We start from the raw sequence: 24,851 nt of genomic DNA on the forward strand, positions 1-24,851 counted from the left end.
TTGAAAAGTTAGTCCTTCCATCTTTCTTGAACTTTCAGAAAGCGTTTCTGAAACTCAAGTTACGGCTGCGATGAAACCGGCAGGCACACCGAAAACAATCCTGTCGACAACCCTTCCTTTGCTCACGATACTGCCGGAATGCACGAGACAAAGGACGGAATTTTAACGTGGTAAATGATTTTAAAGAACTTGCGACCGTACACAGCACTTCGCGCGACTGTAGTTACCTCCTTTGGTGCATTTAATGACGCGACTATAGAGGTCATAGAAAAACAAAGCAGTTGGTGACACTCGAAAGTATACACGAACCAGTGGCATTCATTTGTTGATTTGAGAAAGATATTACGGTTTCCGCCGCTGTCGCGCGCATCGGTACTGAATGTCATTTTTATTTTTATTTACCGCATAACGACTCGCTCCCAGGGCATTGGTAACTGCGTTCCGTTCTCGGCGTCTAATAATGAACCAGCGGCAAAATTGTAGCGAACCAGCTTCGGGACTGAACTGGCCCGGCTTGGATTTCCACGCGCATCGCTCATCCCCCCCCCCCCCCCTTCTAATGCGGAAGAATGCAATCGCATGGATGACAGACAGTACGTAAGATGGAAGCCACAATATCAGAATAACTGCTCGGGCCCTGGCCCTGTCAAGCGACGGCAGCGAAATGTCATTGGAGGTAATTATAATAACTCCGTCTCACCACCTCTAGCGCGGTTGAAAAACAAGGAACAACTGACAAAAGAAGCCACGTTAAGAATAGCCTTTAAATCTCTAGACGGAGGGAAGCCAGAGGGTGAATGAGTTTTTGTTTTAATGGAAATTTCCCAACTTTCTAAGATTTTGGTTCAACAACTGGTGTATTGTATGCTTAAAAATGAATAGCTGAAAATGGCATATGTCTCCCCATCTCTTCTTTTATTTTTTATTTTTTCATGACTTGAAGCGGTGGGATAGAAACAAGGATGACCAAGTGCCACCAACACACCGATGTAGCAGTGAGCGGAAAAAGTGTAAAAAGCATGAACACTGAACCCGCATACAGCTTCACGCCTTGACGCTTCCGTTCGCGATATCGCATTTTATGGATACTTGTTGTATAGTATATGTACACTGGTGGTATACGAATAGACGTTTTTACTAGCGTCCACGTTCGTCAATCCTGAGACTACGCTTGTACCCGCCGCGGTGGCTCAGTGGCTAAGGCGTTGCGCTGCTGAGCACGAGGTCGCGGGTTCGATTCCCGGCCGCGGCGGCCGCTTTTCTGATGGAGGCGAAAAGCAAAAACGCCCGTGTGCACGAGATTTCGGCGCACGTTAAAGATCCCCAGGTGGTCAAAATTAATCCGGAGCCCTCCACTACGGCGCGCCTCATCGCCTGAGTTGCGTCGGCGCGTTAAACCCTGTAATCAATCAATCAATCAATCAATCGAGACTACGCTTGTTCACCAAGCAATACAGCATACCGTAATCGAAAGTGAAAGGTCGGCCGAGAGGTCGCGTGTACCGTATGGAGTATTTACCAAGCCGAAGTTTTTGCCTGTTTAAGAAACGTCTACAACAATTCGGCGAGATGCATTTTTTAGGCGTATGCGCTCCAAACTCACTATTAGTTTCAGAAAAACACCTAAACAAGCTCCACCAACCGTGTTTCGCCGTCCTCCATTCACGATGTTACAAATCGCAGTGCAAAAAAAAAAAAAAAAAGAATAACTTCGGAGACTGACCACTATCCCATTCCCCCTCGCTTTTTGCTCAATAAAAAAGTTTCCTCCACCTCCTTAGCGTGACAGGTCTTGAGGACTGTTGGCATTTTCTGCGTCATTAATCAACCGCGTCTAACCGGGATGGCGTAGTTTGTATTCTGTGCTCTGCGATCTACCAGTCACCTGCCGCGATGGCTCAGTGGCCAAGACGTTGTGCTGCTGAGGAAAAGGGTGCCGGTTGGATCCCGGCCGTGGTGGCTGCTTTTCTGGTGGAGGCGAAAAGCGAAAACACCCGCGTGTCAAGATTTCGGCGCACGTTAAAGATCCCCAGGTGGTCAAAATTAATCCGGAGCCCTCCAGAACGGCGTGCCCCACAGCCGAGGTGTAGCTGCGGTGCGTTAAACCTCATAATCTGGACCTACCATATAAGCTAACTTTTTTCATACTATATTGTCCTTTTGAGAACGCGAATTCATGTGTTGACTATCTTGCTTCAAACTACAGTGTTTTCAAATCAGTCACCTTGCCAAAATGACACGCAACTTTGCCACTTGATGGAGGCATTGTTTTTGTCTATGCATGCATCCGCCTGTATCGATTCTTTCTTTGAACAAGGTTTCATTTCGCGGCCATATCGGAAGAAGAAATAAATAAATGCAAAAACCATCGACAACTTAGCAAACAGCCTCGCCGGCAGTTTTCCACTACTCGATGCTTCGCGTGCATGTGTGCATAAAGACTACAATATACATGTATATTTTTACTATTCAAGAAAAGAGGTATACGACCAACGATCAGAGGGGCAATGTCACGGGGCAACTCAGTATAAAATATTTCCCTAATGACCAAGCCACAAAATTATGTCGAAAGCATCATGCATAGTCGCAATGTTGGTATACCGGATCCAATGCACACGTTAGCATGAACCTGAAAACCTCGTGGTCATCCCCACAAAACCTGCGCTACCATTAGGAACCCTGTACATAATTCCAACTAGGTCATTGTTATCAGTACATATGTTCTACGTAATGTTTAGCACTTTTTATAAGTGCTGGAGCTCGGATAAGTATATAGGGTTGCCAGACTCTGCCCACTCGCGGGTCTCTGCGTTTGCTGGCGGACGTGCACATCAGCACGGCGGTGCCCGCACCCGCACAATGCCGTCTGGAGGGGGAGCGTCACTCACGAGATGTCGGCGACTATGAGTGGGATGACGGGCACGTAGCGGCCGCTGCTCATCTGCCAGGCGGAGAAGGCGCAGCAGGCCAGCGAGAGGATCCCGAAACTCCACTGCATCCACTGGGTGTGCCTGCGACGGCGGCCACTCGGGTTGAGCTCACCCCAACAGCTCACCGGCAGCCGCTTACTAATGGCTATAGCTTCGAACGCCCCTCCCCCCCCCCCCCCTTCCGCATCATCCTGACCCACACCCAGCCTCTCCCCTTCACTTCCCCTACCTTTCCTGCCCCTTAAGCGCTATGTGAGTGTCCCAAAGACTCCCTACTCCCCTCCCACCACCTCTGGGAGCAGTGGTTGCAGCGCTCGGTCGGGGCCGGTCAGGAGCTGGTCACGGCACGAGCCCTGGCTGTCGCGGACGCCCTCTGGGTCCCCCCTACCCCACTACCCCGAACTTGAGGTAGAAATGTTTACTCTCTCTCCCCTCGGGTTTATGCGTGCGTTGGTGCTAGTCATCCAGTCATCTGTTTCACTCTCGTGTGAGCAAGCCATATGCACACACACACACACACACACACACTATAGCCTGTAGGTAATTCTGTGTGGGCGCACAGAAGCAATGTGCGCGCGCACAAGCCACAGTGGAAACATAACAAGAATTATTATGTTTTTCGGTGTGACTATACAATCTTATAGTTAGCCTTATATCCAAGAACTTTTTTTTCTGAACTGCACACACACACACACACACACACACACACACACACACACACACACACACACACACACACACACACACACACACACACACACACATATATATATATATATATATATATATATATATATATATATATACATGCATACGTACATACATACATACATACATACATACATACATGTTTGTGTATGTGTGTGTGTTCGGAGTGAGCTTGAGTGGAGCCCGATATCGCCGTTTTTTCGCGTGGCTATTTGTCGTTTCGTCTGTCGGTTTGTCGTCGCGCTAGCTGATTTAACGGAAACACAATACAGGAGTGACCGTTCCAGTGAGGTTCCCGTGCTTATTAAACCGTTAAACAATTCTGCAGCCGCCAGCCTAAAACCACGGGCAGCCTTTCTTTGTTGCGCGTCCAAATGCTGAGTGGCGTTGATGACCCCGAATTTGAATTCCATTACGATCGCATCGAATTGACTGTGTACACGGCGCGAATGCAGCGCAGTTTTGCTGCACCATTTTAGAATTGTGAAACGAATCCTTATCCAGAGCGCAGAAAATGTCTACAGCCAACTGACCTTTTGAATACCATCAGCACAACTACGGCGACCAGGAAAAGCTGGAAGTCAGTGGACAGGTACCACAGGTGCGCGAAACACTCCTGCAAGAGAATAAAGCAGGAAACGAGGTTTTCAAAGACGAGAATGCCAAGGGTAAAATTATGTTTGCTCTTTTAACAGCGAAGCTGTTCTTCGTCGACGCTTTCATGGGACGAAGCGTGGTAACGTGAGCGCAGCGATGTGGAGAGGGCACAACAGAGCGAGCGAGAGAGAGAGAGAGAGAGAGAGAGAGAGAGAGAGAGAGAGAGAGAGAGAGAGAGAGAGAGAGAGAGAGAGAGAGAGAGAGAGAGAGAGAGAGAGCATGCAAGCGCCAATCACAAATGCAGCGATGTGAGGAGAGTCAAGGAGAGGAGGAGAGAAGTCGGCCAAATGGAGTGCGCGCGTCCAACAGATGGTTCGGACGAGCGTGCATATACTATAGACGAGTGTGCTTGGCGGTCCTTTCTCGAATGTTCGGAAAATGGGTGAAGTCGCGCGCTCCCCGGAAGCAGAAGCCGCCCGTCGGGAGCGGCAGCGAGAGTTGGCGCGTGAACGGGCGCGAACGGGAATCAATCTGCTGGCTTTGAGAAGTTGTATGAAGCTTAGCCTTGCGATTAGGGAACTCGCGGCAGCCTCACTGTTAACATCAGCGTTAACGACGCTAAGTCAGTGAAGCTGGGCTAATTTTTTGATATGATTAAATTCATAAGCCAAAATTTTGTGGATCCATACGTCGTGTAGTACTCCCTGCCCGGGAACTTGCATGACGTATTCAGTAAGGACTCAACGAGCTTAACGTTGGCAGGGTTATTGAAACTCGCACCACACGTAGTGTACCGCCTAAACGGTGAACGCGTACAAGCGTACCACTTAGGTGCCTTTACCGACGGAAGAAAAAAAAAATATATGCCAATGTAGGGTAGGAGTGCAATAAAAAGTTTAAAAACACGCAGAGAGACACGTTGCTCTTGGTGATTTGCTGCCTTGAGTGCCTTCGTGTTAGTGAAATGCTCACACATCTTTATACCATGTTGGAGAGAAAGTAAACAGTCGCTGTCTTTACAGCGATATGCGTTTACAAACGCACGCCAGCACAGCTTGTCGCCAAACACAGCGAAAACAAGGCAATGAACTGCCAGGATCTCATAAAAACCTACACCTCAATTGCGTGCTTGCGCCGAAAATACCGCGGTGTTTTTCCGCGTATTGCTTTAGTAGTACAACCAGTGCGCCTTCTTTTGACTCTAGTGGTGGCCTCAAACTTTGCAGAACTGAAAAATAAATCATGCTATGTTCGAGCAATCTATCAGGGATAAATGGACAGTGGGCAAAATGCGGGCAAAATAGAGCGAACGGTAGAGCTGTCGAACTGTAGAACTGTAAAGGGTGTATTGGGTGTGCGGGAAATGGGGACGGGTGCTAAGGTTAGAAAGGTATAATAACTGAAATGTTTTTTACAGCTTTGCTCTAAAAGCTTCGTGTCTTTGAAGCACGAAGCGTTCTAGCGTGAGGCGTAAACGAGTGTCCCGGTATTTTAGTACCGTGACTACATGAGACGACGGTGACGACGACGACACGAGACGCCAGCATCTCGAGCCCCAAAGGGGCTTCGTCCGTAAAAAAAAAAAAAAAAAAAAACGGATGAAAAGTAGAGACAAAGCCTGGGGCTCATTGGAGTTGTGGAATGCGGCGCAGCCTAGGCTACACATGACAAGTGCATTGGCTCCGTCGATAGTTTAATCGGGAAAGAAGAGAAAAACGAAGAGGAAAGGTAACACTACTTCATGGTGTAAATCGCACCCAGGCCCATGGGTAACCACATGAAGCGGTTTTGGCGAGCTACACGACAAGCGCATTTCTATGGATGTAGTGGATAAGTAGTTCGGGCGACAGCTACAACGGACAAGGTAGCGCTATGTAGTAGTAGTACTGCCGCCGGGGCCCTCCGTCGCTGAGGTTAGTCGTGCCCTTGTTGCCGACCGACGCGGCAGAAGTTACCGACGGAGGGACCCTGCGGCAGTGCTTCCTTGTAGCTACTAAGGGGGGGGGGGGGGATCTCAATGACTAAAACAGTGCAAGCGACAGGACACGAGTAAAAAGGACAAGGACGACAGGTGTCCTTGTCCGTTTTTAGTCGTGTCCTGTCGCTTGCGCTGTTTTAATCCTAGATGCTTACCGACTCATCCAGCTTCGCACTCTTGTTCAATAAGAAAGAAAAGCTTAGGAGAGGACCTGGCGTCACCTTGGCCGAACACGCCATTTTAGGCGGTCTCCTTTTTTACTTGTATTTTGCGCACACTCACCACTTCCTCTGCTTGTCCCGATCCACTGTCGTCTGCTTTGTCTGCGCCTGCCGACCATTGGATATCTGCTGGCTTGGGTTGCCACGGTGGGCCGGCCTTACCGCCGTTGGTACGACGTGGTTGCGGTGCCCTCCTGACAGCGTGAAAAAGCCACGTGACTTCGCTCACAGTTCCCCAAATGCGCCGGTGGACAGCGGGGCTTCTAAACTGCCTGTTCTCAATGTTGTCGCTTGTCGCTGTCAGCCAGACCACTTCTACAGTACACCCATAGAGTTACTAGAGTGCAAAGACTGGCTAGTTGGTTCATACTCAAGGCAAAAAAAACAGCGCAAAGAAACTGAACAGAAGACAAAAAAGAGACAAACACGGCAAGCGCTCGTGTTTGTCTCTTTCTTGTCTTCCGTTCAGTTTCTTTGCGGTGTTTTTTGCCATAGAGTTACGCTTGACGTGCCGCTCGCCGAAACCGGTTCGTGTGGTTGCGTCTTTATGGTTAGTGATGGGGTAATCTAACGATAAGGTTGCCATCGTTCGAAGGACGGTGGACAGCAAGGGCGAAAGTGTAGCGCCGGACACCGCATGGGATAGAAGAAATTTAAAGTACGTCGCAATGCTAATACACGCAAAAACACATTATAAGCCAAATATAAATCTCCTTTGACGAATGAGCAATGTAAGAAAATAATTTAAATAAATAAAAGGACCGGGATAATTGGAGATTGATGGGAGAGGCCTTTGCCCTGCAGTGGGAGTAGGTAAGCTGGTGATGATGACGATGAAGGAATAAAAAAGCATAAGTGAGCGTTGACATTCATTGTGTACGTAATGCCATGCTCATTTTAACATGCCGACATTGTCAGCATAATAACACCGGTAAGGCCCCAAGAAATACCGGCGCTGCTTTTCCTGTGCATCGACGGCGACAAAACAGTCTCTCGCATTACGTTGCAACGGAGATAGCCACTGGGCCTTTCGAGCTCCGTTCTATCGAAACCGGCTGCGTGTCTAGCCGCCGAACGCTTGAGCCACTCAGTCTCAGGGCAACCGCTATTTGCCGCTTCTACACGAGACCCTTTTACTCGCCACTGATCCTACTCTGCTCCCTCTCATTATGATCGTCCTAGATTAGCGAATTGCGCATGCTGTGACGTTCCTACGAACCACAACCACCGGAAAAGAACAATGCAAGGGAGCTCGGCATTTTAATTAGTTGCGAGACTTGTAAAGGGTAAACCACTCCCCTTTAGCTTACTACGGAAGGAAAGAGCAAAGCCAACAGGCGCGAGGATTCACGACAACAATATAGTCTAACAAGCCAGGGATCATTTCATAAGCCCCATCAGGTGTTACAGGTGCCTCTCACCTGGAGTGAACTAGAATATTATAGTTGCATCTACTCTGGTTCACTCTATTCTATCCTAGTTCACTCTATCTTATCTAGTTCACTCTATTCTAGTTCGCTCTGCTCTCACCAGTTCACCGGTGTCGGCGCCGAAGTTTCGCATCTGCAGCAGCAGCGTCCACCAGTGGCGTGCCATTTCCCCATAAAACTTCTCGAAGAACACGTTGGTGTTGGGGCCGGCCACCAGGAGGGGCAGCAGGCAGAAGCACATCAGCACGAAGAAAACCGGAACGGTCACCCTGCACGTGTTTCAGGGGGCGCCTTATAGTACCCTCACGAGTCCCCCCAACGCTTTCGACATGAGCGCAGGCAAGGACGGTACCGGAAGCCACATCACGGCGACATAGTCGTGCACGGTGTCGTGAAGCTTGAACTTCTAGGTAATAGCTAGAATTACTGACGCCCGTTAGGACACATGTTTATCGGCTTTACTCTTCAGATACAGTGAACCATGGTTACGACGAAGTGGTTTCATTTGAATTACCTTTTTTTTATCGAAGTGTCGCGCTGTCCCGGCACAAATGCAAAAAACATCGAGAGGCCAATTCCAGTGCGACCACGAAGTCATGTTGCGCCTGAACGCACCCAGAATAGGCACTCATTGCGTTCGGCAGAAACACCCCACAGACCCAGCTTGTTGCCTTTTTTGCGCACCAAAGAGGTTTATTAGATGCTACGCATCTCTTTCTCGGGGGTATGTCCTTCCTGCGTCGCGGCGTTGTCCGCACGCTCACTGCACATGCGCAACTCTCCTCCGTTCCTCTCTCCGACAGCTGTGCGCAACACCTCATTATCATAACAACGGTTGCGCGTGTGCGCTTCGCTGCTCTGGGTGCGCGCATGTCTGCGCATGCGCGCGGCTCTCCCACCCGGCTCCTCTCCTTTCAAAAGCGGGAATATCAGCGGGGGAGCGCACGGCGCCGGATCAGTCCAGCGCTCGCTCTCGCACTTGACTTGACTTTGCTTGACGATACCTCCATGCAAGATCTTCCGATGAAGACGTGATGGAAGCGACAGTCCCTTCAGCGAGTGGACTGACGCAATCCAATACCAGCGTCAGTCCAAACGCTACCCCCTGATGCGTCGTATCACATCAGGGTTCCCTCGCGGGAGATGGGCGTAATTTTTTCACCGATTACCTCCCTTTGCCACTTCTTCATAAGTTGTCATGGCTGATTCGGCTTTGCTAACTGAGCTTTTCTGGGGCAATCGTTTATACAGAATTACCGCTTACATCAAATTTTCTTCAATATAACGCGTGAGTTCAATTTAACGAGAGTTCAATTTAACTCTTCAATTAAGAGTTCAATGTAACCCTTGAATATAACGAGAGTTGATGGATTTTAGCGACTACAATGAATCCGCACTAAAATCCGTGCTAGGGAAGACAAGGACCCGATAGTGGGGACAACAAAGGGGCTGTGTCCTCCCACCTCCTTGCCTGCAGCGTCTAGCCCCGGGCGAAGATTCCTAAACAACGCCGTCGTCTGAAGCTCCGACCGACCAAATAACGCAATGAGTCGTCTTGTACGTCTACAGCGTGCCTTCCTTCAGTGGTCCAAACATTTCGTAATGCGCCGTATAAGTGGAATAAATTCACCCCGAGAGGGACCTCCCTAGTTGACTTCCCGCTGGCCATTTGAAATTAAATACAGCAATTGCAGACTACTTGAGGGCGCCGTTGGGTCTGCTTTGATAAAGACAAGTCTCTCATGAGATTACATTATGGCAAGAGCACCCGCTAGCTTGAGATACGGCGACAGTTTCCATAAGTGGATGTACAGCTGCAGTCTGGCCGCATTCCAACCGCTTCTCTCGCAGGCAAACACTCTCGACCGCTGGTCGCGCGTAAGCAGGTAAATTGTAAAAAGTGCGCAGGAGAAATCGAATGATATTACCGCAGCGAAAGTTGTGTGAGGGCCCCTTGGTGGTGCTTGCTGGGCTAAGTATAACGGAGATTGGGGTGCTGCCCCGGTAGGCAAGAATTCTTCTTCCGCTACGGCTGCTCAGAACAGGTGTCGCGTTAACGGAATTTGGCGATATCGGTCTGCTCTGGGTAAACTTTTCAATACCCATGCATGATCTCAATTAAATAAGGACAATGCTTCCATTTGCCTCATAATACAATTTTTGGGGGTTTACGGCAGCCTGTGTTTTAGAGGGAGAAGGAGGTTTATGGTGACGGCGATGTTAGCCTAGCCGTTGCTCATCGCTAGCAACACCAGTTGATCATCACCATAGTGCAACGGTTCGCAACCTTCAGTGTACCGCGATCCCTTTGGGGCTTGAAAAAGATATAGGGGACGCCATAATTAACTACGTCAATCCGAGTCATGACGTCAAAATATTTACACCTGCAGGTAAAGTCGGCCACACACTTGTTCAATTCCTGCGTTTTGTGTCTAACTTTTACATGCTTTTACGCTTATATGGTGTCCTGTTGTCAACCCTAAAAGTCACCCTTATGTGTCTGGCTTTTCCGCATATCTGGCGCGTTGTGCAGAAAGCCAGCAATGAAACATGTGCTACGTGGGAAAATTTAATGTACGAGTCATGCAGAGAAGCCACCTTCTGCATTGCCAGAATAGTTTGAAAAAAAAAAAAAAAAAAAATTGGGTGTTTTGGGGAGAGATTCGCGGACCCGTGAAATAGCCCCGCGAAACGACCTGCGGCCCGCAGACCCCGCTTGAGGAATGCCATAGTTCAAATGTATCTTGGCTTATTCCGTGGTGGTTAAGCGGTGATGGTAGCCTACGCAGACGCTTGCACTGAACAGCAGTGCAGAGGAGGCTCGCGTTAATAATGGACAACGCTGGTGTTGAGAGTTCGTCAGCAGCTTATCACCCCCACAGCGCGAACGCGATACTGCTATCACTATCTCTTTTGCCGCCTTTTGCAAAAGTCTTGGCATTTTGCGGGCTCTGAAGCAGAGGAAAGAATCCGGTGTGGTGGGTGCGGAAGGACTTACCTGATGATCCTTCGCAATACGGCTATGACGCCAACCAGGAAACTGTTTTTCTTAACCTTGAGAATGTTGTACGCAAGGAAGAACCCACTGAAAGCAAAAAAACAAAAACAAAAAAAAAACACGTGCATTGGTGAGACGCATGACGCAAGCGGATAAATGTACGACGGTTTTCGCTCTCTCGAAAGTGTAAGCACCAGCGTGTTGGTGCCCAAGCAAAGGGGGTGAAGACCGCAGAGCTACGTGCTCAGGCTCCCACCTACGCGTTCGTCGCAGAACACCCAATTAGCATTCTTACTAACGTTTATTTAAACTCTTCAATCCGCTTCGCCTGGCCTGTGCCTCTCACTTTTCCCTTAGTTCCTGGTCTTTCGTACCGTTTAGTTTGAGCTATATGTTGCATGCTGATTCCCAGCGTGATGCCCAGATGACAATATTCATGTGAACAGCACGGGGAGCCGGGTTCGTCGATTGCAATAAATACCAATCTCTGTTTATACGCGACATTCTTTGATTGGGGGGTTTGCGCGTATATTCGCCGGCTATTTCAGTAACCGACTCTAGGCACCTAGCGGGAAGTAGAAATGTGACCAGCCAGCCAGTTAGCGCGACACCAATTCTGCGTTATCCTCATCAAGAACTACCGTTCAGCCTCAACATGAATCCCTGTTTTCTTGTTCCTCATTTCCTTTCTTCACACTGTTCAACCCTCTATGGTGAATTCAGACGTTCCGTTCAGTTCAGTCTAACAAAGCGTGTTCATGGCGCACTTCTGATTGCTCTCTGCTCTTTTCTGGATCTTACACCAGAGAACGTTTTTTCCTGCACTGCTTCCTTTGTGTTCGTATACGTACAGGTCCGCGCAGAAGTAAACGGAGCACGGGAGCGGTGGCCGAACTGCATCGCTGCGCCGCGTATGGGCGCCGACGGGAACCATGGAGCGCTGGTCAAAGAGTGTGTTCGCACCGCCCCCGCCACCCTATCTGATATGTTTAATCGCCGCTCTGCTGGCGTGTCATGCTCGGCGAGACGTTTTTCAAAAGGCAGCGCTGGGCTATAAAGGGGCGTTGGTTGCATTGCCGCTCGCAGGCATCAGCGGCGACCGAATCCGCTGCTCATGAGCTGGACGAAGCTGTGCGCGCCCGGAAACGTGCGTTGTTGCGCGCTGTAAAGGGCGGCATAAAAGTGTAGGCCGCTGCGGTTTGGCATAGCATGTCATTGCGATATAATTAATTGTAAGCCGGCAACAAAATTTCCATGTACAATATAGAAAGCACATTCACAGACATTTTCATTGTTCGTGAAAAAAATCTCGCTTACGAGATTTCTTTTCAATTTTGGGTTTCTCCCAAGTTATTGCTGCCGGTCAGTCCAGGTCTGCACTGAAGAAAGGGAAAGGGAAAGGGAAATTCCGTATTAGAGAACACCGTAAAGAATAAGTACAATCGTTTCCTGCTATTACAGCGGGCCTCATAGGGCGCATATTTCGTTGTTTCATTAACCCTTTCGCTCCGGTTGACGAAGATAGCTGCCATAAGATTTTGTACCAAATTAACTGATTAAGAGTATGGTCGCCATCGGTTATGACGACTATACTCGTCATCGGTCATTTTTGGGCCTTGACGGCGCTTTTCTGCAAGACTTTCAAGTCATGCGGTGAAGCCATCTTTCAATTCAATACGGAGTTTAATTTAAATCTGCAACACTTTCTTAACTAATATAAGGTGCTCGTTAAAAATAAGAACGTCGGTTTTAATGCCACCACAAAATATGCGCCCTATGAGGCCCACTGTAATAGCAGGAAACGATTGTACTTATTCTTTACGGTGTTCTCTAATACGGAATTTCCACCGCATGGACATTTGTTTATTTCCCTTTCTTCAGAGAGACCTGGACTCACAGGCAGCAATAACTTGGGACAAACCCAAAATTAAAGAAGAAATCTCGTAAGCGAGATTTTTTTCCCTAACAACGAAAATGTCTGCGACTGTGCTTTCTAAATTGTACATGGAAATTTTATTGCCGGCTTACAATGAATTATATCGCAATGGCATGCTATGCCAAACCGCAGCGGCCTACACTTTTATGCCGCCCTTTACAGCGCGCAACAAGGCACGTTTCCGGGCGCGTGCAGCTTCGTCCAGCTCATGAGCAGCGGATTCGGTCGCCGCTGATGCCTGCGAGCGGCAATGCAACCAGCGCCCCTGTATAGCCCAGCGCTGCCTTTTGAAGACCGTCTCGCCGAGCATGACACGCCAGCAGAGCGGCGATTAAACATATCAGATAGGGCGGCGGGGGCAGTGCGAACACACTCTTTGACCGGCGCTCCATGGTTCCCGTCGGCGCCCATACACGTCGCAGCGATGCAGTTCGGCCACCGCTCCCGTGCTCCGTTTACTTCTGCGCGGACCTGTACATTTAGGCCGTTTTCTAGTATCTAACAGACCAGACGGACCAAGGAGTGTACACCCACTCAGATGAGGAGAGCACACTAACCTGAGGAAGAAGAAGGTGTCCACACTCAGATACGCCGTCGAAATAATGCAGAAGAACCAGCTGGAGGTGGCATGAAGCACGTTGGCGTACCTCCCTGCGAGAGGTTGGAAGAAGGGCTCATACGCGCGTGCCAGCCGGGCCAAATTTCTTGAATTTTTGAGAACGATAGTATTTCTTGAACTACCCGAACGCGAAGATTTTGACCTGACTGTCTGTTACTCTATTCAACCGCTCTGCCAAAGAACAAGTAGGTGAACGAATGCTCGAAAACAACGTACACATACGCTACACTGTTAAAAATAAAACTGCTGGCATGTGGCTCATACGTGTCCAGAATATTCAGCACAAATGAAACCTCACGCACATTTGAGTGCAATGTTTAAATGTACAATTTAAAGTAACAACGTTCCTTTCATTAAGAATGCATGTTGGATTGGTTTTTAAGATAAAAAAAAACAACGTAACAATAACGCGTTAAAAACTGCGCCGAGGGAAGGGCAAGATAAAAACGAACACTGATACAAAAGATGTGGGGTATAGGTATTCATAACAAGAATAAAAGGTCCGAACAGATGGCGTGCGACCAGTGAGAACTGGGAAAGATCAAATTAATCTGATCAAACATCCATTGCATTCCTCATGGGAGGAGCTAGAGGCAAGGGGTAGGAAGTAAGGGGTTGGATGGATAGAGAGGAGAGGGTGTTACTTGGCCGGGGCAGCAAAAAAAAAAAGGAAAACCATCGTAAGCCAATCGTATTTCGACGACGTTGCAGCAGAGCAGGCAGATGTGCGGCCAATTCTCTGTTTTGTTATCTATGGCGTTGTAATCAAGGAACGGTAAGGCGTTCAGCAGCGACTAGCCTCGAGTGTGCCCACGCACAGGGGTATTCAATTTTCTCCTAATCGCAAACTTGCTGGTAGTTTCTTTCCTTGCCTCGCAAGCTTCCAGTCCATGCTCCCATCTCTCTTTTGAAGCCACTATGAAGAGCTGTACAAATTACTTGCCCGGAGGGGGATTAGGCCAATCGCTTTTATATGTATCCGTAAGCAAGTTCACTGAGTTAAAGAGATTAAAAAGGAAGTAAGAAAGATGAGGAAAATGAGGTAGTGGAGGAAACGAGAGAGATCGCAATCTGTTCGGCCACTGTGTCTTTTATTCCGGTCTATTGAAGTGTGTACGGAACCCTGATGTTGAGTTGCATTCGCGTAAACAAAGGCTAGGCCATAATGCCTTGTCCGATTCCCCTTCGACCAACTATCGCAGGCAAGCTGGATAACGAATGACAGAAAGAAAAAAATGAACAAAAAGAAAAAAAAAAACAATTTGCTCACTGTAGGGCATTTCCATGGTTCAGCTTCAACACTATGCACTCCAGTGACCAATCCACGCCGCCGACAAAGCGAATTCGGACAACGACACCAAAATGCATACCACGTGATTGTGGTCCGCGCTGTGACACCGCGCAATGCAGAACGCCGTGCTTGCATTGAGTGACTCCATAGCGCAGGCCAAATCGTGTGCTCGACATCATCATTCCCCGAAACTTCATTGTTGGCTGCACGGATTGGTCAATATCGGGTGCACTGCGGTGAAGCTGAACCACAAGATTGTCTTAGAGTGTAGGACAGCACATTTTAGTGCTAATTAACGCAATTCGAGGAACCCGAGTGTTAGTTATGCATGAGAAGAACGAGGGTCCCAATGAGTGCGGACCGATCGCGCTTACCGATGACCTGGTCCAGTGCCATGGAGGTGTGTCCCAGCACAATCCAGAGGATGCTGAAGAAGCGCAGGCCGTGCAGGAAGCGGTACTTGTGCGCGTCAGACTCGCGGTTCTCGTTCACCGAGAGCAGGAAGCGCGTGTTGCCCGGCACCGAGAAGGCCGTCAGCAGCCGCCTCGCCTTGCCTGCGATCGAGACCGCCCGCGGCGGGCAAATCAGCCAACGGTGCGTCCATCTCGACATACAGGGAACAGTATAGGGGCCAACCTCGTGATCTGTAACGTCTCACGCGATTCGCTTGCGGAATTACGTAACCATAGGTTTCCGGATCATCGCAGTTCATTGAGAAGTGATCACCCTGGAGTTATTCAGTGTAACGGGAAATGTTTTCACAGATCTAATATTGAGGGAAAAATCTTGCTCTTCGCGCAGATCCAAGTCTAGAACGTTGCTCTACAGGGTTACAGAGCCATGGAGGCTATGCCGTTTAAATGTACGGGTAGTATCTTCACAACGAATTGCACAAAAACAATTTAGAGTCCTACAAAGTGTTTTACAGTGTTCATGCCCAAGGGAACGCCTGGCTATATGTAAAATATCACGTTGCTTCAACGAGTCAGAGTTCCCTGAGCTGCCGACCGCTAGAGCGAGAAAGCTGGGGATGAATGAAAAATGTTGAGCACTGTTACATTGCCGAAGGCGTCCCCGTACCGAGCTCAATCGCCTCAGTCGTGCAGTGTGGCGGACGAGCGGCGAGCAGGGAGCTGCCTCGGTGTTGACGAAAACGAGCCGAGGGCAAACTTAACTGGTTTACTGCATGTCGAGACATGAACAGCGACGATGCGGTACAGCACGGAGCCGACGGGCACAGTGGCGCTCTTAGTTCAACCCCCAAAGTCGACTGACTCGAACTACTCAGAGGGCGGAATTTACACACAGAACACTCTTAATAAAAAGGTCGTAAAAGGGTAGTAACGGCCGTAGTTACTAACTCCTTGTGAACCTTACTACCCCGCGGTACGATACGCAGGCTCTGCCAAACTGCATGGTTAGGAAGTTAAGTGGGTGTAGGAAGGAGTATACACTAGATTAAGGTCGTGCTTATGACTAGGTTATGCATGGCCAGTTAGTAAACGAATGTTGCTCAGAAAGGTGGTACTACTAGGACTTTACTAGTGAAGGCAGTGGTGCTTACTGATTGCTGCAGTTAGTAACCCGGACAAGTGCTGCATTTTCTATCTCCAGTTACTAAGTACCTAGTGGATACTGACACAAGTAACTTGTGAGTGTTGCGTTAGTGAATGACGCAACTTTTTTAAAGAGTGAAGCGGCAACGGCTCCGCCACCTCCCCAGTGATTTTGCATTCGGCCCGATTTTCCAAATATTTTGTGAGGAGCAGCTCTGCGCTGCCGCCGCCGACCCGCGCGCTCTCCGCCCGCAATACAGACACCTGATGAGACATATTACCAGTGGTACCAGCAGCATGGACGAGTGGAGTAGTCGGTGCTAAACGTCCCAACACCGCGGTAGTGCACATATAAAATGCGATGTATAACGTAATAGCACTATTCATTTTCAGTTCAAGTTGATAAAGGATTTCTTTTCCTGCTCGGATTTCTCTTACACATACCTAAATCGGCCAGAGTGCGCCTAAACAGAAGGGCAACCATGGAGCGAAAACAGTGGGCGGAGCGACGCTGACGACGCGTCGCACGCACGCATTGGACAATGTGTTTCAAATTCACGCGTACGGCTAGTCGTGGCGGCAGTCGTAACAATCAGTCGCCTGCCAATGGCATGCTGCAGCCGTGCATATGTCTCGCGCTTCATTCTCCCTCTAGAAACCGGTCCGCCCGGCAGAGGTCAGGAACACGCGCGAAGGCTACAGGACCGTTTCAGAGAGGAAAAAAAAGGCGTGCGGAAACGCGTCGCTCTCGCACATGGGCCGTTGTCCACGCGGGTCCTCGATTTGAATATGCCACGGATTTCGCTGCGCTGGTGTGGGCCGTAGAGTGCAAACTCCCGCTCTCCAGTACCCGTTTGTCGGCCACAGGACAATGCAGCGAACTCCGAAGCGGTTGGAACCACCGCGGACTTCGCTCCTCGTCACAGCAAGCTCGCCTCTACGCTTCACCGTTCCTGTCGCGGCTCCTCGTCTCCCGGACGCAGCATGACGCCAGCCAGCAGTGTTCGAGGTGTGTTTTGTGCGACGGGATCGACCATAGTGGAACTACTCTCCTGTACTCTTTCCTCCCCTGTCTAATCTTTATTTTTCCCTGCGCTATCCTATCCTTTCCCTATATTCCCACACCCGGACTCGGTTGTATGTTGGTGAACTCCCGAATTAGTTCAAAATGTCCCCGTACATTTCTTTTCCTTCTTCCTTTAAAAACGAACCACTCTCCGCACATGTGTTTCGCCATGAAAGCGGGACTCACTCTCTTGCGGCGGCTTCTCTCCCCTCCGGTAGCCCCAGACGTCGATGGCGCTGCTGGCGATCATCATCACCACCACCAGGACCAGTGAGGCGCTGGAAACGGAGAACGGAGGCTCAACACTGCGCTCCCGCCATTGCGGCGTGCGAATGTCGTACACCCATGGGTCGGAAAACATCTGCAACATCTACAGCAGAATTCTCAGTTCTGTCCATTTCATGTGCGCTTCAAAGTGAGAGTTCTAGCGAGCTCCGAGCCGCCGAGAGCAATCGACACGCGTGTGCCGCAAGACACGCAAGCCGGGTCGTGGGTTTACGTTCACTGGTACAGCTTAAAGAACCAGCAAATGCAACTGCGTCACGTCCTGAAACGGACACCACTCAGAACTTCATCCCTGACTTTATGGCAGACGGCTGCCGTCGCTGCTCGATCGGTATACACAAAGCCGCCCGTGATTGATGTTGTCGTGGGTTTTTCGGCGCAGAGCCCAAGGTGAATATTGATAGGTGTCGTGATCAGAAGGATCTGAGTAAAGCCACGCGTTAGTGGTATTTCGGGCGGACACAACTTCCGCGCATACTATTTACAGCCCTTGAAAACGAGAAACGTGTAGTCGTTGAGTATCAGGGCCGTACCCAGAGGGGGGGTTTGTGGGTTCAAACCCCTCCCGAAATTTTTTCCAGGCAGCACGTAAACAATACTTACTGTTGCTTTCAGCAAAACTACCCCTTTCCCAATATTGATAACCCCCCCCGAAAAAAATTTCTGGGTACGGCCCTGTTGAGTATACAGTGAAGGAAAGGGCAAGTTGAGCTGACCGCTGGGGAAAAGCATCACAAATAAGCGAAACCGTGGCTCACATGATAGCCAGCTGGGCCTTGGTGATTTGTTTGGGCTCATTTGTGGTGCAGTCTTTCACGACAATCTTGGCGACTCCCTGGGTGACTGCAAAAGTGGAAAGAAAAGGAAGCGCAATGGCACTCTGGTTATAACTTACACATGGACGGGAGATTCCTAAGAAATGAGAGGGCGCGTGTAAAATCTTCGATTCATTTCTCTTACCTGATCTTTAAACGCGAATAGAGGCATATAGTCCGGGAGTATATTGGAAGGGTATTGGTGTATGAGGTTCAGAAGCGGGGGGAGGCAAAGAGAGGAAGCGGATGAAACTTAGGCGGTGCCTGCTCTGCACTTCCCAGGAAATACTGCTGTAGCTTGACCCTTCCACTCTAAGTTTAATGTCTCCCGAAAACAAAGGGGAACGATCTGGAGTTGTGCGGTGAGCCTTTCTCTGTCTTGTGTTTAAGTACCATTTTTGTACAGTTTTTGCGCTATTTTTGCGATAGCCGAACTGCTATCAGCGCAGCGGGACAAGGCAGCCTTCTCATGACCTCACTCAGGGGCGCAGCAGTTATTAGCAAACAAAGGGGCTCCACCGGGCACATTGCCGCATTCATTGCAGGTGCTGCAGCCGCTTCTGCTGCGTTGCAGCAGAAGCGGCCGCGTTATTTGCTCGGCGCCATGTCAACCCGAGGGCGCTCAGTTGGACAATAATTATTACGCATTCACAACTCACAGGGGTTTAGGTGACCACGGATTTTTAGCGTGCCTCGGATTCCTGCGCACATATATATATATATATATATATATATATATATATATATATATATATATATATATATAGAGGAAGCAGTAAACCTTTGAAATTGCTAGAGAACACAAGAAAATAAAACTTCGACAAGGTCGAAGCACAATTGTTGCCCAATCGTGCTTCTACCTTTTTCGAAGATTTATTTTCTTATATATATATTTATATATATATATATATATATATATATATATATATATATATATATATATATATATATATATATATATATATATATATATATATATATATATATATATATATATATACATATATATATATAAATATATATATATAAATATATATATAGACCCTGTGAAAAATAAACAATGACAGTCCTGTCCCACGGCAAGTCTAATTACATTAGAAACGTATTACGTTAGCTATTAATGACATGCGGTTTGGTCGTGCGTGTCTACCAGGCGAAATAAATGTCATTTGAAAATGCTAGAATTGATCAGCAAACGTAAAGGACTAACAAATAACAACGTATAACGTTTTTATGCCCTGTAGTTAAAAAAAACACTAAACCAGCTATTTTTTTAAAAAAAAGATATGGTTGATGATTACTACACTCCCTAATGCGAAATTTGTGCGCAGGAAGCGATTGCGTAGTGAGCAAACGCACGGCGGCGAGCGCTACTCTGCCGTTATCTCGCAGCGCGTCACCGCTGCCGAACATGTTATTGTAAATCGTGTTTAGACCTCCCGCGTAAATGTCAGCGATGGTAAGCCTCCGCGCCATCGGCGCGAACTGCGTCTCAGGAAGTGAACGCGTTATCATCGAGCGCGCGAAGGCACGCGCTGCCACGGCGTCATCTCGCAGCGCGTCGCCACCGCCATGGATGTCTCGCTGCCTTCACCTCACACTTTCGCCATGCGTCGCCGCGGAGGAGCATCTCGTACCGCTTCGGCGTACCCCTCCCCCTCGCACTTTCGCCCCACTCCTCCACCATTTTCTTTTAAATGCAGAGCATTTCAGTAACTCACGATGTCACCCGCGTTGACGTCCGTAGTCGTAGTCCGCACCCCTACCCCTACACTATATAAAAAAAATACTATCCGGCGCCTGGTTTCGATCCCTCGACCCTGCGGGTGGAACGCAATGTACATGGTACTCTACCCACTGCGCCACAAAGCCGACACAGAATGGGAGGCTACGAACGCGCCTTATATCCTTGACTCATTCAAACTACGTCAAGAAGCTGCTGATACAACGCATTCACTACCACCAACTCCCCAAACACTAAACGTTAACGCAATACACTCACCCCCTATGCGACGCATTTACTCGAGTCCCCCTCGCGGGGAGATGGGCCCAATTTTAAGCGAAAAAAAGTGGCAGTGCAACGCCGGCACGCGGGAGAAAAAGCAAGCATAAAAAAGAACAGAACTCCCGCTGGCGCAGTTTCAGGCAGGGGGCGCGCGAGCCCTGCGAAGGCGGGAAATTTGAATTTCATTGGGTGATGGCAGTGAGCGGATAACGGCGCTACAGTCCATTATGGCGAATCACTGCTCTGCACTTCCGTCCGCTTTCACATTGAGTGGAACGGTTTAATTTTCTGTCTTCTGTTCTCCCTTCGTTTACTCGGCAACGAGGACAAAGCCCCCGTCAAACTACAGTAGCGGGCGCCAAAGTGCTGCGCACTAAACGTGCATCACTGGACAAGCTGAGACGTCCAAGCAACAAATCCGTATTTGGGTGGCAGGCTACCTGACGGAGCTTTGCGAAGGTGCTCCTTTTCACTCTTTGAAGAAGGATGAACAGCGAAGCTGTGGGGTGTAATATTAGAGTAGTTTTAGCAGCTAGTTGTCATGCAATTTGTTTTCCAATGGTTGCGGTAAAACAACAGTTACCGCCGTTTTCTGTAACCACAGTTCCTCCTTAGATGGCAGACAGTAATTATGTAACGTTTACACCTTCAGTGTGAGCTAACTAATTACGGCACGTAAATGAAACTCAGCGTAATGGTATAGGTGTCTCAGCGCCTAATTTTTATATAATTTGCATCGATATGCTTTCACAAGAGTTCGGAGCCGTTTTCACTAGTCATACTCCGTCCGTAGATGGTCATGCTTCACTGCGCAACGGGCTGGGTGAAACCAGCTCACAAAGAGCGATCTTACACCAATATCTTTAAAGTCGGCTGCACCTCTAAGCACAAACGCGCTGCTGGGAAGACACTTTTTCAGGGGCATTATAAGCCGTCACATACCAAAGTATCAATGCCCCTGGACCTCTATTTATTTTTTAGGATTTTGTTCCATACGCCGAAGGTGTGACGCACACATTTACGATCCCGGGGAGTTGAGTGGGCGCCGCAAGGCGGCGCTAAGCTCGCGTGCGGTTCTTGTCTACATCACTATGTTGCCGGCGATAATCTGCTGGATCCTAGCCGTAGACAGCTTCACTATAAAAACAAGACGATTTACGCACATAGATTTGCGCATACGTTGTTAAGTTTATTATTAAACTTCCTTGTTCAGCGTCGGGCCACTGCTGCTTCATTCGGTTCGGAAGCTAATGCTCGGAAGGTGTTCACCGAATCGATTCGGTCACCGAATGCCGTTCCCGTAGAATGACATTCAGTATTGCCGTGTAGCACCAAACTAATGTCATTAACAGCTAGTGCTATTCGCTCTGAAAGTCATTAGATTTTCCGTGTGACAGGGTGTAACACTGGTGATGCCCTATTTGGTCATTGCTCTATCAGCTCTGGAGGAAAAAAAAAAACGGAGGGAAAGGGGAGGGAGGGTATAGAGCGGAGCGTATGGCTTAGTAAAAATCGGTCAGGGAGAAGAGGCGCAAGACAAGAGAGTGACGGAGCTTACGCGTGTCCGCGAGGGCCTGAATGTCATCCAGGGTACAGTCGGCGATGGTGCAGATTCCCAAGCGCATGCCAGGCACTCGCCTGTCTTGTTGCGCCGCCAGCAACTCGGGAAACTAGGAGAGGGAAAAGAGGAGGATGCGGGGCATTGAAGCTGGCCTCTTTCTTTCATTACTCCTTCCCTTGAACCGATCATCACGCCAAAAAAGACATGCTGAGAAACAAAACCCGGTGCACAAAAAAAAAAAAAAAGCACAGCAAGAAAACTAACATGTTGGCAGAAACAAGTACAGACGTCAGATGAAAAAATAATGCCAGAAGCCAAGTATTCTTGCTCGCAAGCCGATTCAGTCTTGTGAGTGAGTTTAATTAATTACTGGAGGATTTTTACCAAATGCCGGTTGCCCCGAACACACGTGTGGGATGAAAATTTATTAAGGCATATGGCGATATCGCGAAAGAACTCACATCCGCTCCCCGAACGTGGTGGCAGAGTTCGTTAGTATACGGTGGTTGAAAAACACTGTCCGTTACCTTGGGCAAAAAAGATTCGATGTACGTAAAACTCACTCTCCAAGAAATACGTGTTAGTTTAGTATAATCGTCTGGAGTCTGGTGGGTCAGATACTTGGGAAGAATTTTGATGAGGAAAATGACTGCACCACCTTGTGTGAAGACTCAACTTTGTCTGCGCCTTATGAAAGCGTGGCCTAAATATTCTGCTAGTGAACAATGCTGCGCTGAAGTTGCTTCGCTCATGGCGGTCACGAAAGCACCAGGGCATTGAAGGCATGCTTGAGATGTTTTACTATAGAGCGAATTGGCTGCTTTTGTAAGTTAAATACCTTTGTCGTGAAAAGGAAGGTAGCGAGGGCGTGTCGGAACCCGGCGATTTTAAAACGTTGCAATAAAATAAGGTTTCTGTGTAATACCCAAGAATGTTTATTCAGGAAAGTGCCACGCACATTCCCGGTGTTATCACGTAAGCGTGCGCACTTGGCTACGAAAACGGGCCTCGACGACATTAGTCTGCTGGGAAATATTCTCTCCCTTTTGTTTTCGTGATTTCTTCCCCTGCAGTAACGGCTCTACAATGGGATGTGATGGGATGGAATTTTCTGGGGTGTGTGCCCAATGAGGACGTCGTGTTGAATTCCGCCAAGTGAAGCCTTCTAGCATGGCATTGAAAGGTGTGCCTCAGAGCGTTTCGAAAGTTAACTTCTCTTGAAGGGAGGTCATACTACGAACTTACTGATTGCGGCTCAAATGTGTTCAATTTCAATGCGTCGCTTCGGAGCTATGAAACGACAGTTGAACTTAAAAGTTAAAAGTTTGAGCCCGACATCTGGGGTATTTCGAGTAAATAAGTTGATTATCTAACTGCAGTGCTTTGCAGTTGGACACAGTAGAAATATGCCGCACTATAGTGCTTTGTTTTGCCGATTTTTCTCGCATCACATGGTTTTAACTGGCTTTGGGTATCCCGCTTTGTGTATTTCGCTGTTAGATATAGTGGTGCCGGTATTCGAAGCGTATTATTGCAACAGTGTTCAGCATTCAGCCCGTGGCGTGCCCGAGTACTCTCGTTCGCTGTTACTGCGTGTGCCGTAAGGTCGTCGTCATCGTCTCCGCTGTACAAAGTACGTTAATGCACGCCACATGGGTGCATTCGGCCACCCAGAGCCCTTCCTTACTCCGTCGTTCTGTCAGAATGACCAAAATACTTGAAAGCAACAAGGTTGGCTTTAATAACTGCTACGGCGCAGCTGGTACGCTGTCCTATTTGGCAGTATCGAAACTCTGATCTCCGTGGGATCGTTATTCCTACCTCAACGGAAAAGTCAGTTGAATCACTACACAATCTATGTAAATGATCATTAGTTTCATGAACGGTAGCTCGTAATTCATACAGGGTACATTATGGCGAACGTACGGGCGTTTGCTGCGAAAACTCGCCATTTGCTTTTATCGTATAAGTTGGAGTAACGTAAGCATTATCTTGCACAACTGAAATCTCTCCCCGTAGGGAAATCCCCGGAGCAGATGCATTCAAGCGAGGGCGCGGCCAGCGGCTCTCACCCGCTCGTGGGCCATGAGGAAGGCGGGTAGCATCTCGTCCAAGAAGGAGGTGTCATTGGCCACCTTCATGTACACGTTGCAGTACTGCCCGCGTGCCTTCTCTCCCCCGTTCTGGTCCAGGGCCACGGTCTCCACGCACTCGTCGAAAGCGCCCAGGTCTGCCCAGCTCCCCTGGAAGAGCCCCGTCGGGTACTTGCCGCTCGCGTCGATCACTGCGAGGACGGGGAGCGTGCTGCAGTGATTGAAAACTTAACCGCACATTGGGATGCAGCTGTGTGCTTGAAGCTCTGAAAGCATTTTTCCTCAAATCATCGACTGGCTCAACAGAATTGTTCACCATACGTCAACATCCACAGCACTTATAACCTTATCCCGAATTGTTAACTCTGCCCTTCATGAAAACAAACTGGCCAAAATGTTTGAAAGAAATCAAGAAAGCATAACGCAGCTTGCCATATACTGTTATTGAAGAAGTTGGAAACATACCCAATCGTTAACGGCTAAGATTCGTTCTTTCGCAGCAATTTATTATCTCGAAAGCCCAAAGTAGTAACTGATAACTGTCATTATATTGACACGGTCTTGTTGGATGGAATGGGTTTATTTACAGTTGTGTGGACCGGGAAGGGCCAGGCGAACAGATCGGGAAGCGGCCGGCACAGTCACCACCTCAACCTCCTCTTCTACCAAAACCACATGGGGCTTGGTCAATCCCTTTCCATTAGAAACCCCAAAGACAATGCCCTTCGTAGAAACTGCGCTGTAACAATATGTATAATGCAA

The 24,851-nt window shown here is 48.6% G+C and overlaps 1 protein-coding gene across 1 annotated transcript in view; it reads right to left on the reverse strand.

Annotated features, from left to right (window-relative positions):
• The window catches only part of LOC144154901 (nose resistant to fluoxetine protein 6-like), a 35,524-nt gene that overhangs the window by 6,381 nt on the left and 4,292 nt on the right, over positions 1 to 24,851 (reverse strand). The window contains exons 2-11 of the mRNA XM_077686010.1: positions 24,069 to 24,280; positions 21,994 to 22,105; positions 18,374 to 18,458; positions 17,517 to 17,608; positions 15,083 to 15,262; positions 13,356 to 13,449; positions 10,863 to 10,949; positions 7,965 to 8,133; positions 4,172 to 4,254; positions 2,889 to 3,011 (exon numbers count right to left, since the gene is read on the reverse strand). Coding sequence (XP_077542136.1) covers positions 2,889 to 3,011; positions 4,172 to 4,254; positions 7,965 to 8,133; positions 10,863 to 10,949; positions 13,356 to 13,449; positions 15,083 to 15,262; positions 17,517 to 17,608; positions 18,374 to 18,458; positions 21,994 to 22,105; positions 24,069 to 24,280 — 1,237 coding nt within the window. The remainder of the gene's footprint in view (positions 1 to 2,888; positions 3,012 to 4,171; positions 4,255 to 7,964; positions 8,134 to 10,862; positions 10,950 to 13,355; positions 13,450 to 15,082; positions 15,263 to 17,516; positions 17,609 to 18,373; positions 18,459 to 21,993; positions 22,106 to 24,068; positions 24,281 to 24,851) is intronic.

The sequence above is a fragment of the Haemaphysalis longicornis genome, unplaced genomic scaffold (genome assembly GCF_048455015.1).
Source record: "Haemaphysalis longicornis isolate Haplotype H1 unplaced genomic scaffold, Haemaphysalis longicornis Haplotype H1 scaffold_1, whole genome shotgun sequence".
In the NCBI taxonomy this organism is placed as follows: domain Eukaryota; kingdom Metazoa; phylum Arthropoda; class Arachnida; order Ixodida; family Ixodidae; genus Haemaphysalis; species Haemaphysalis longicornis.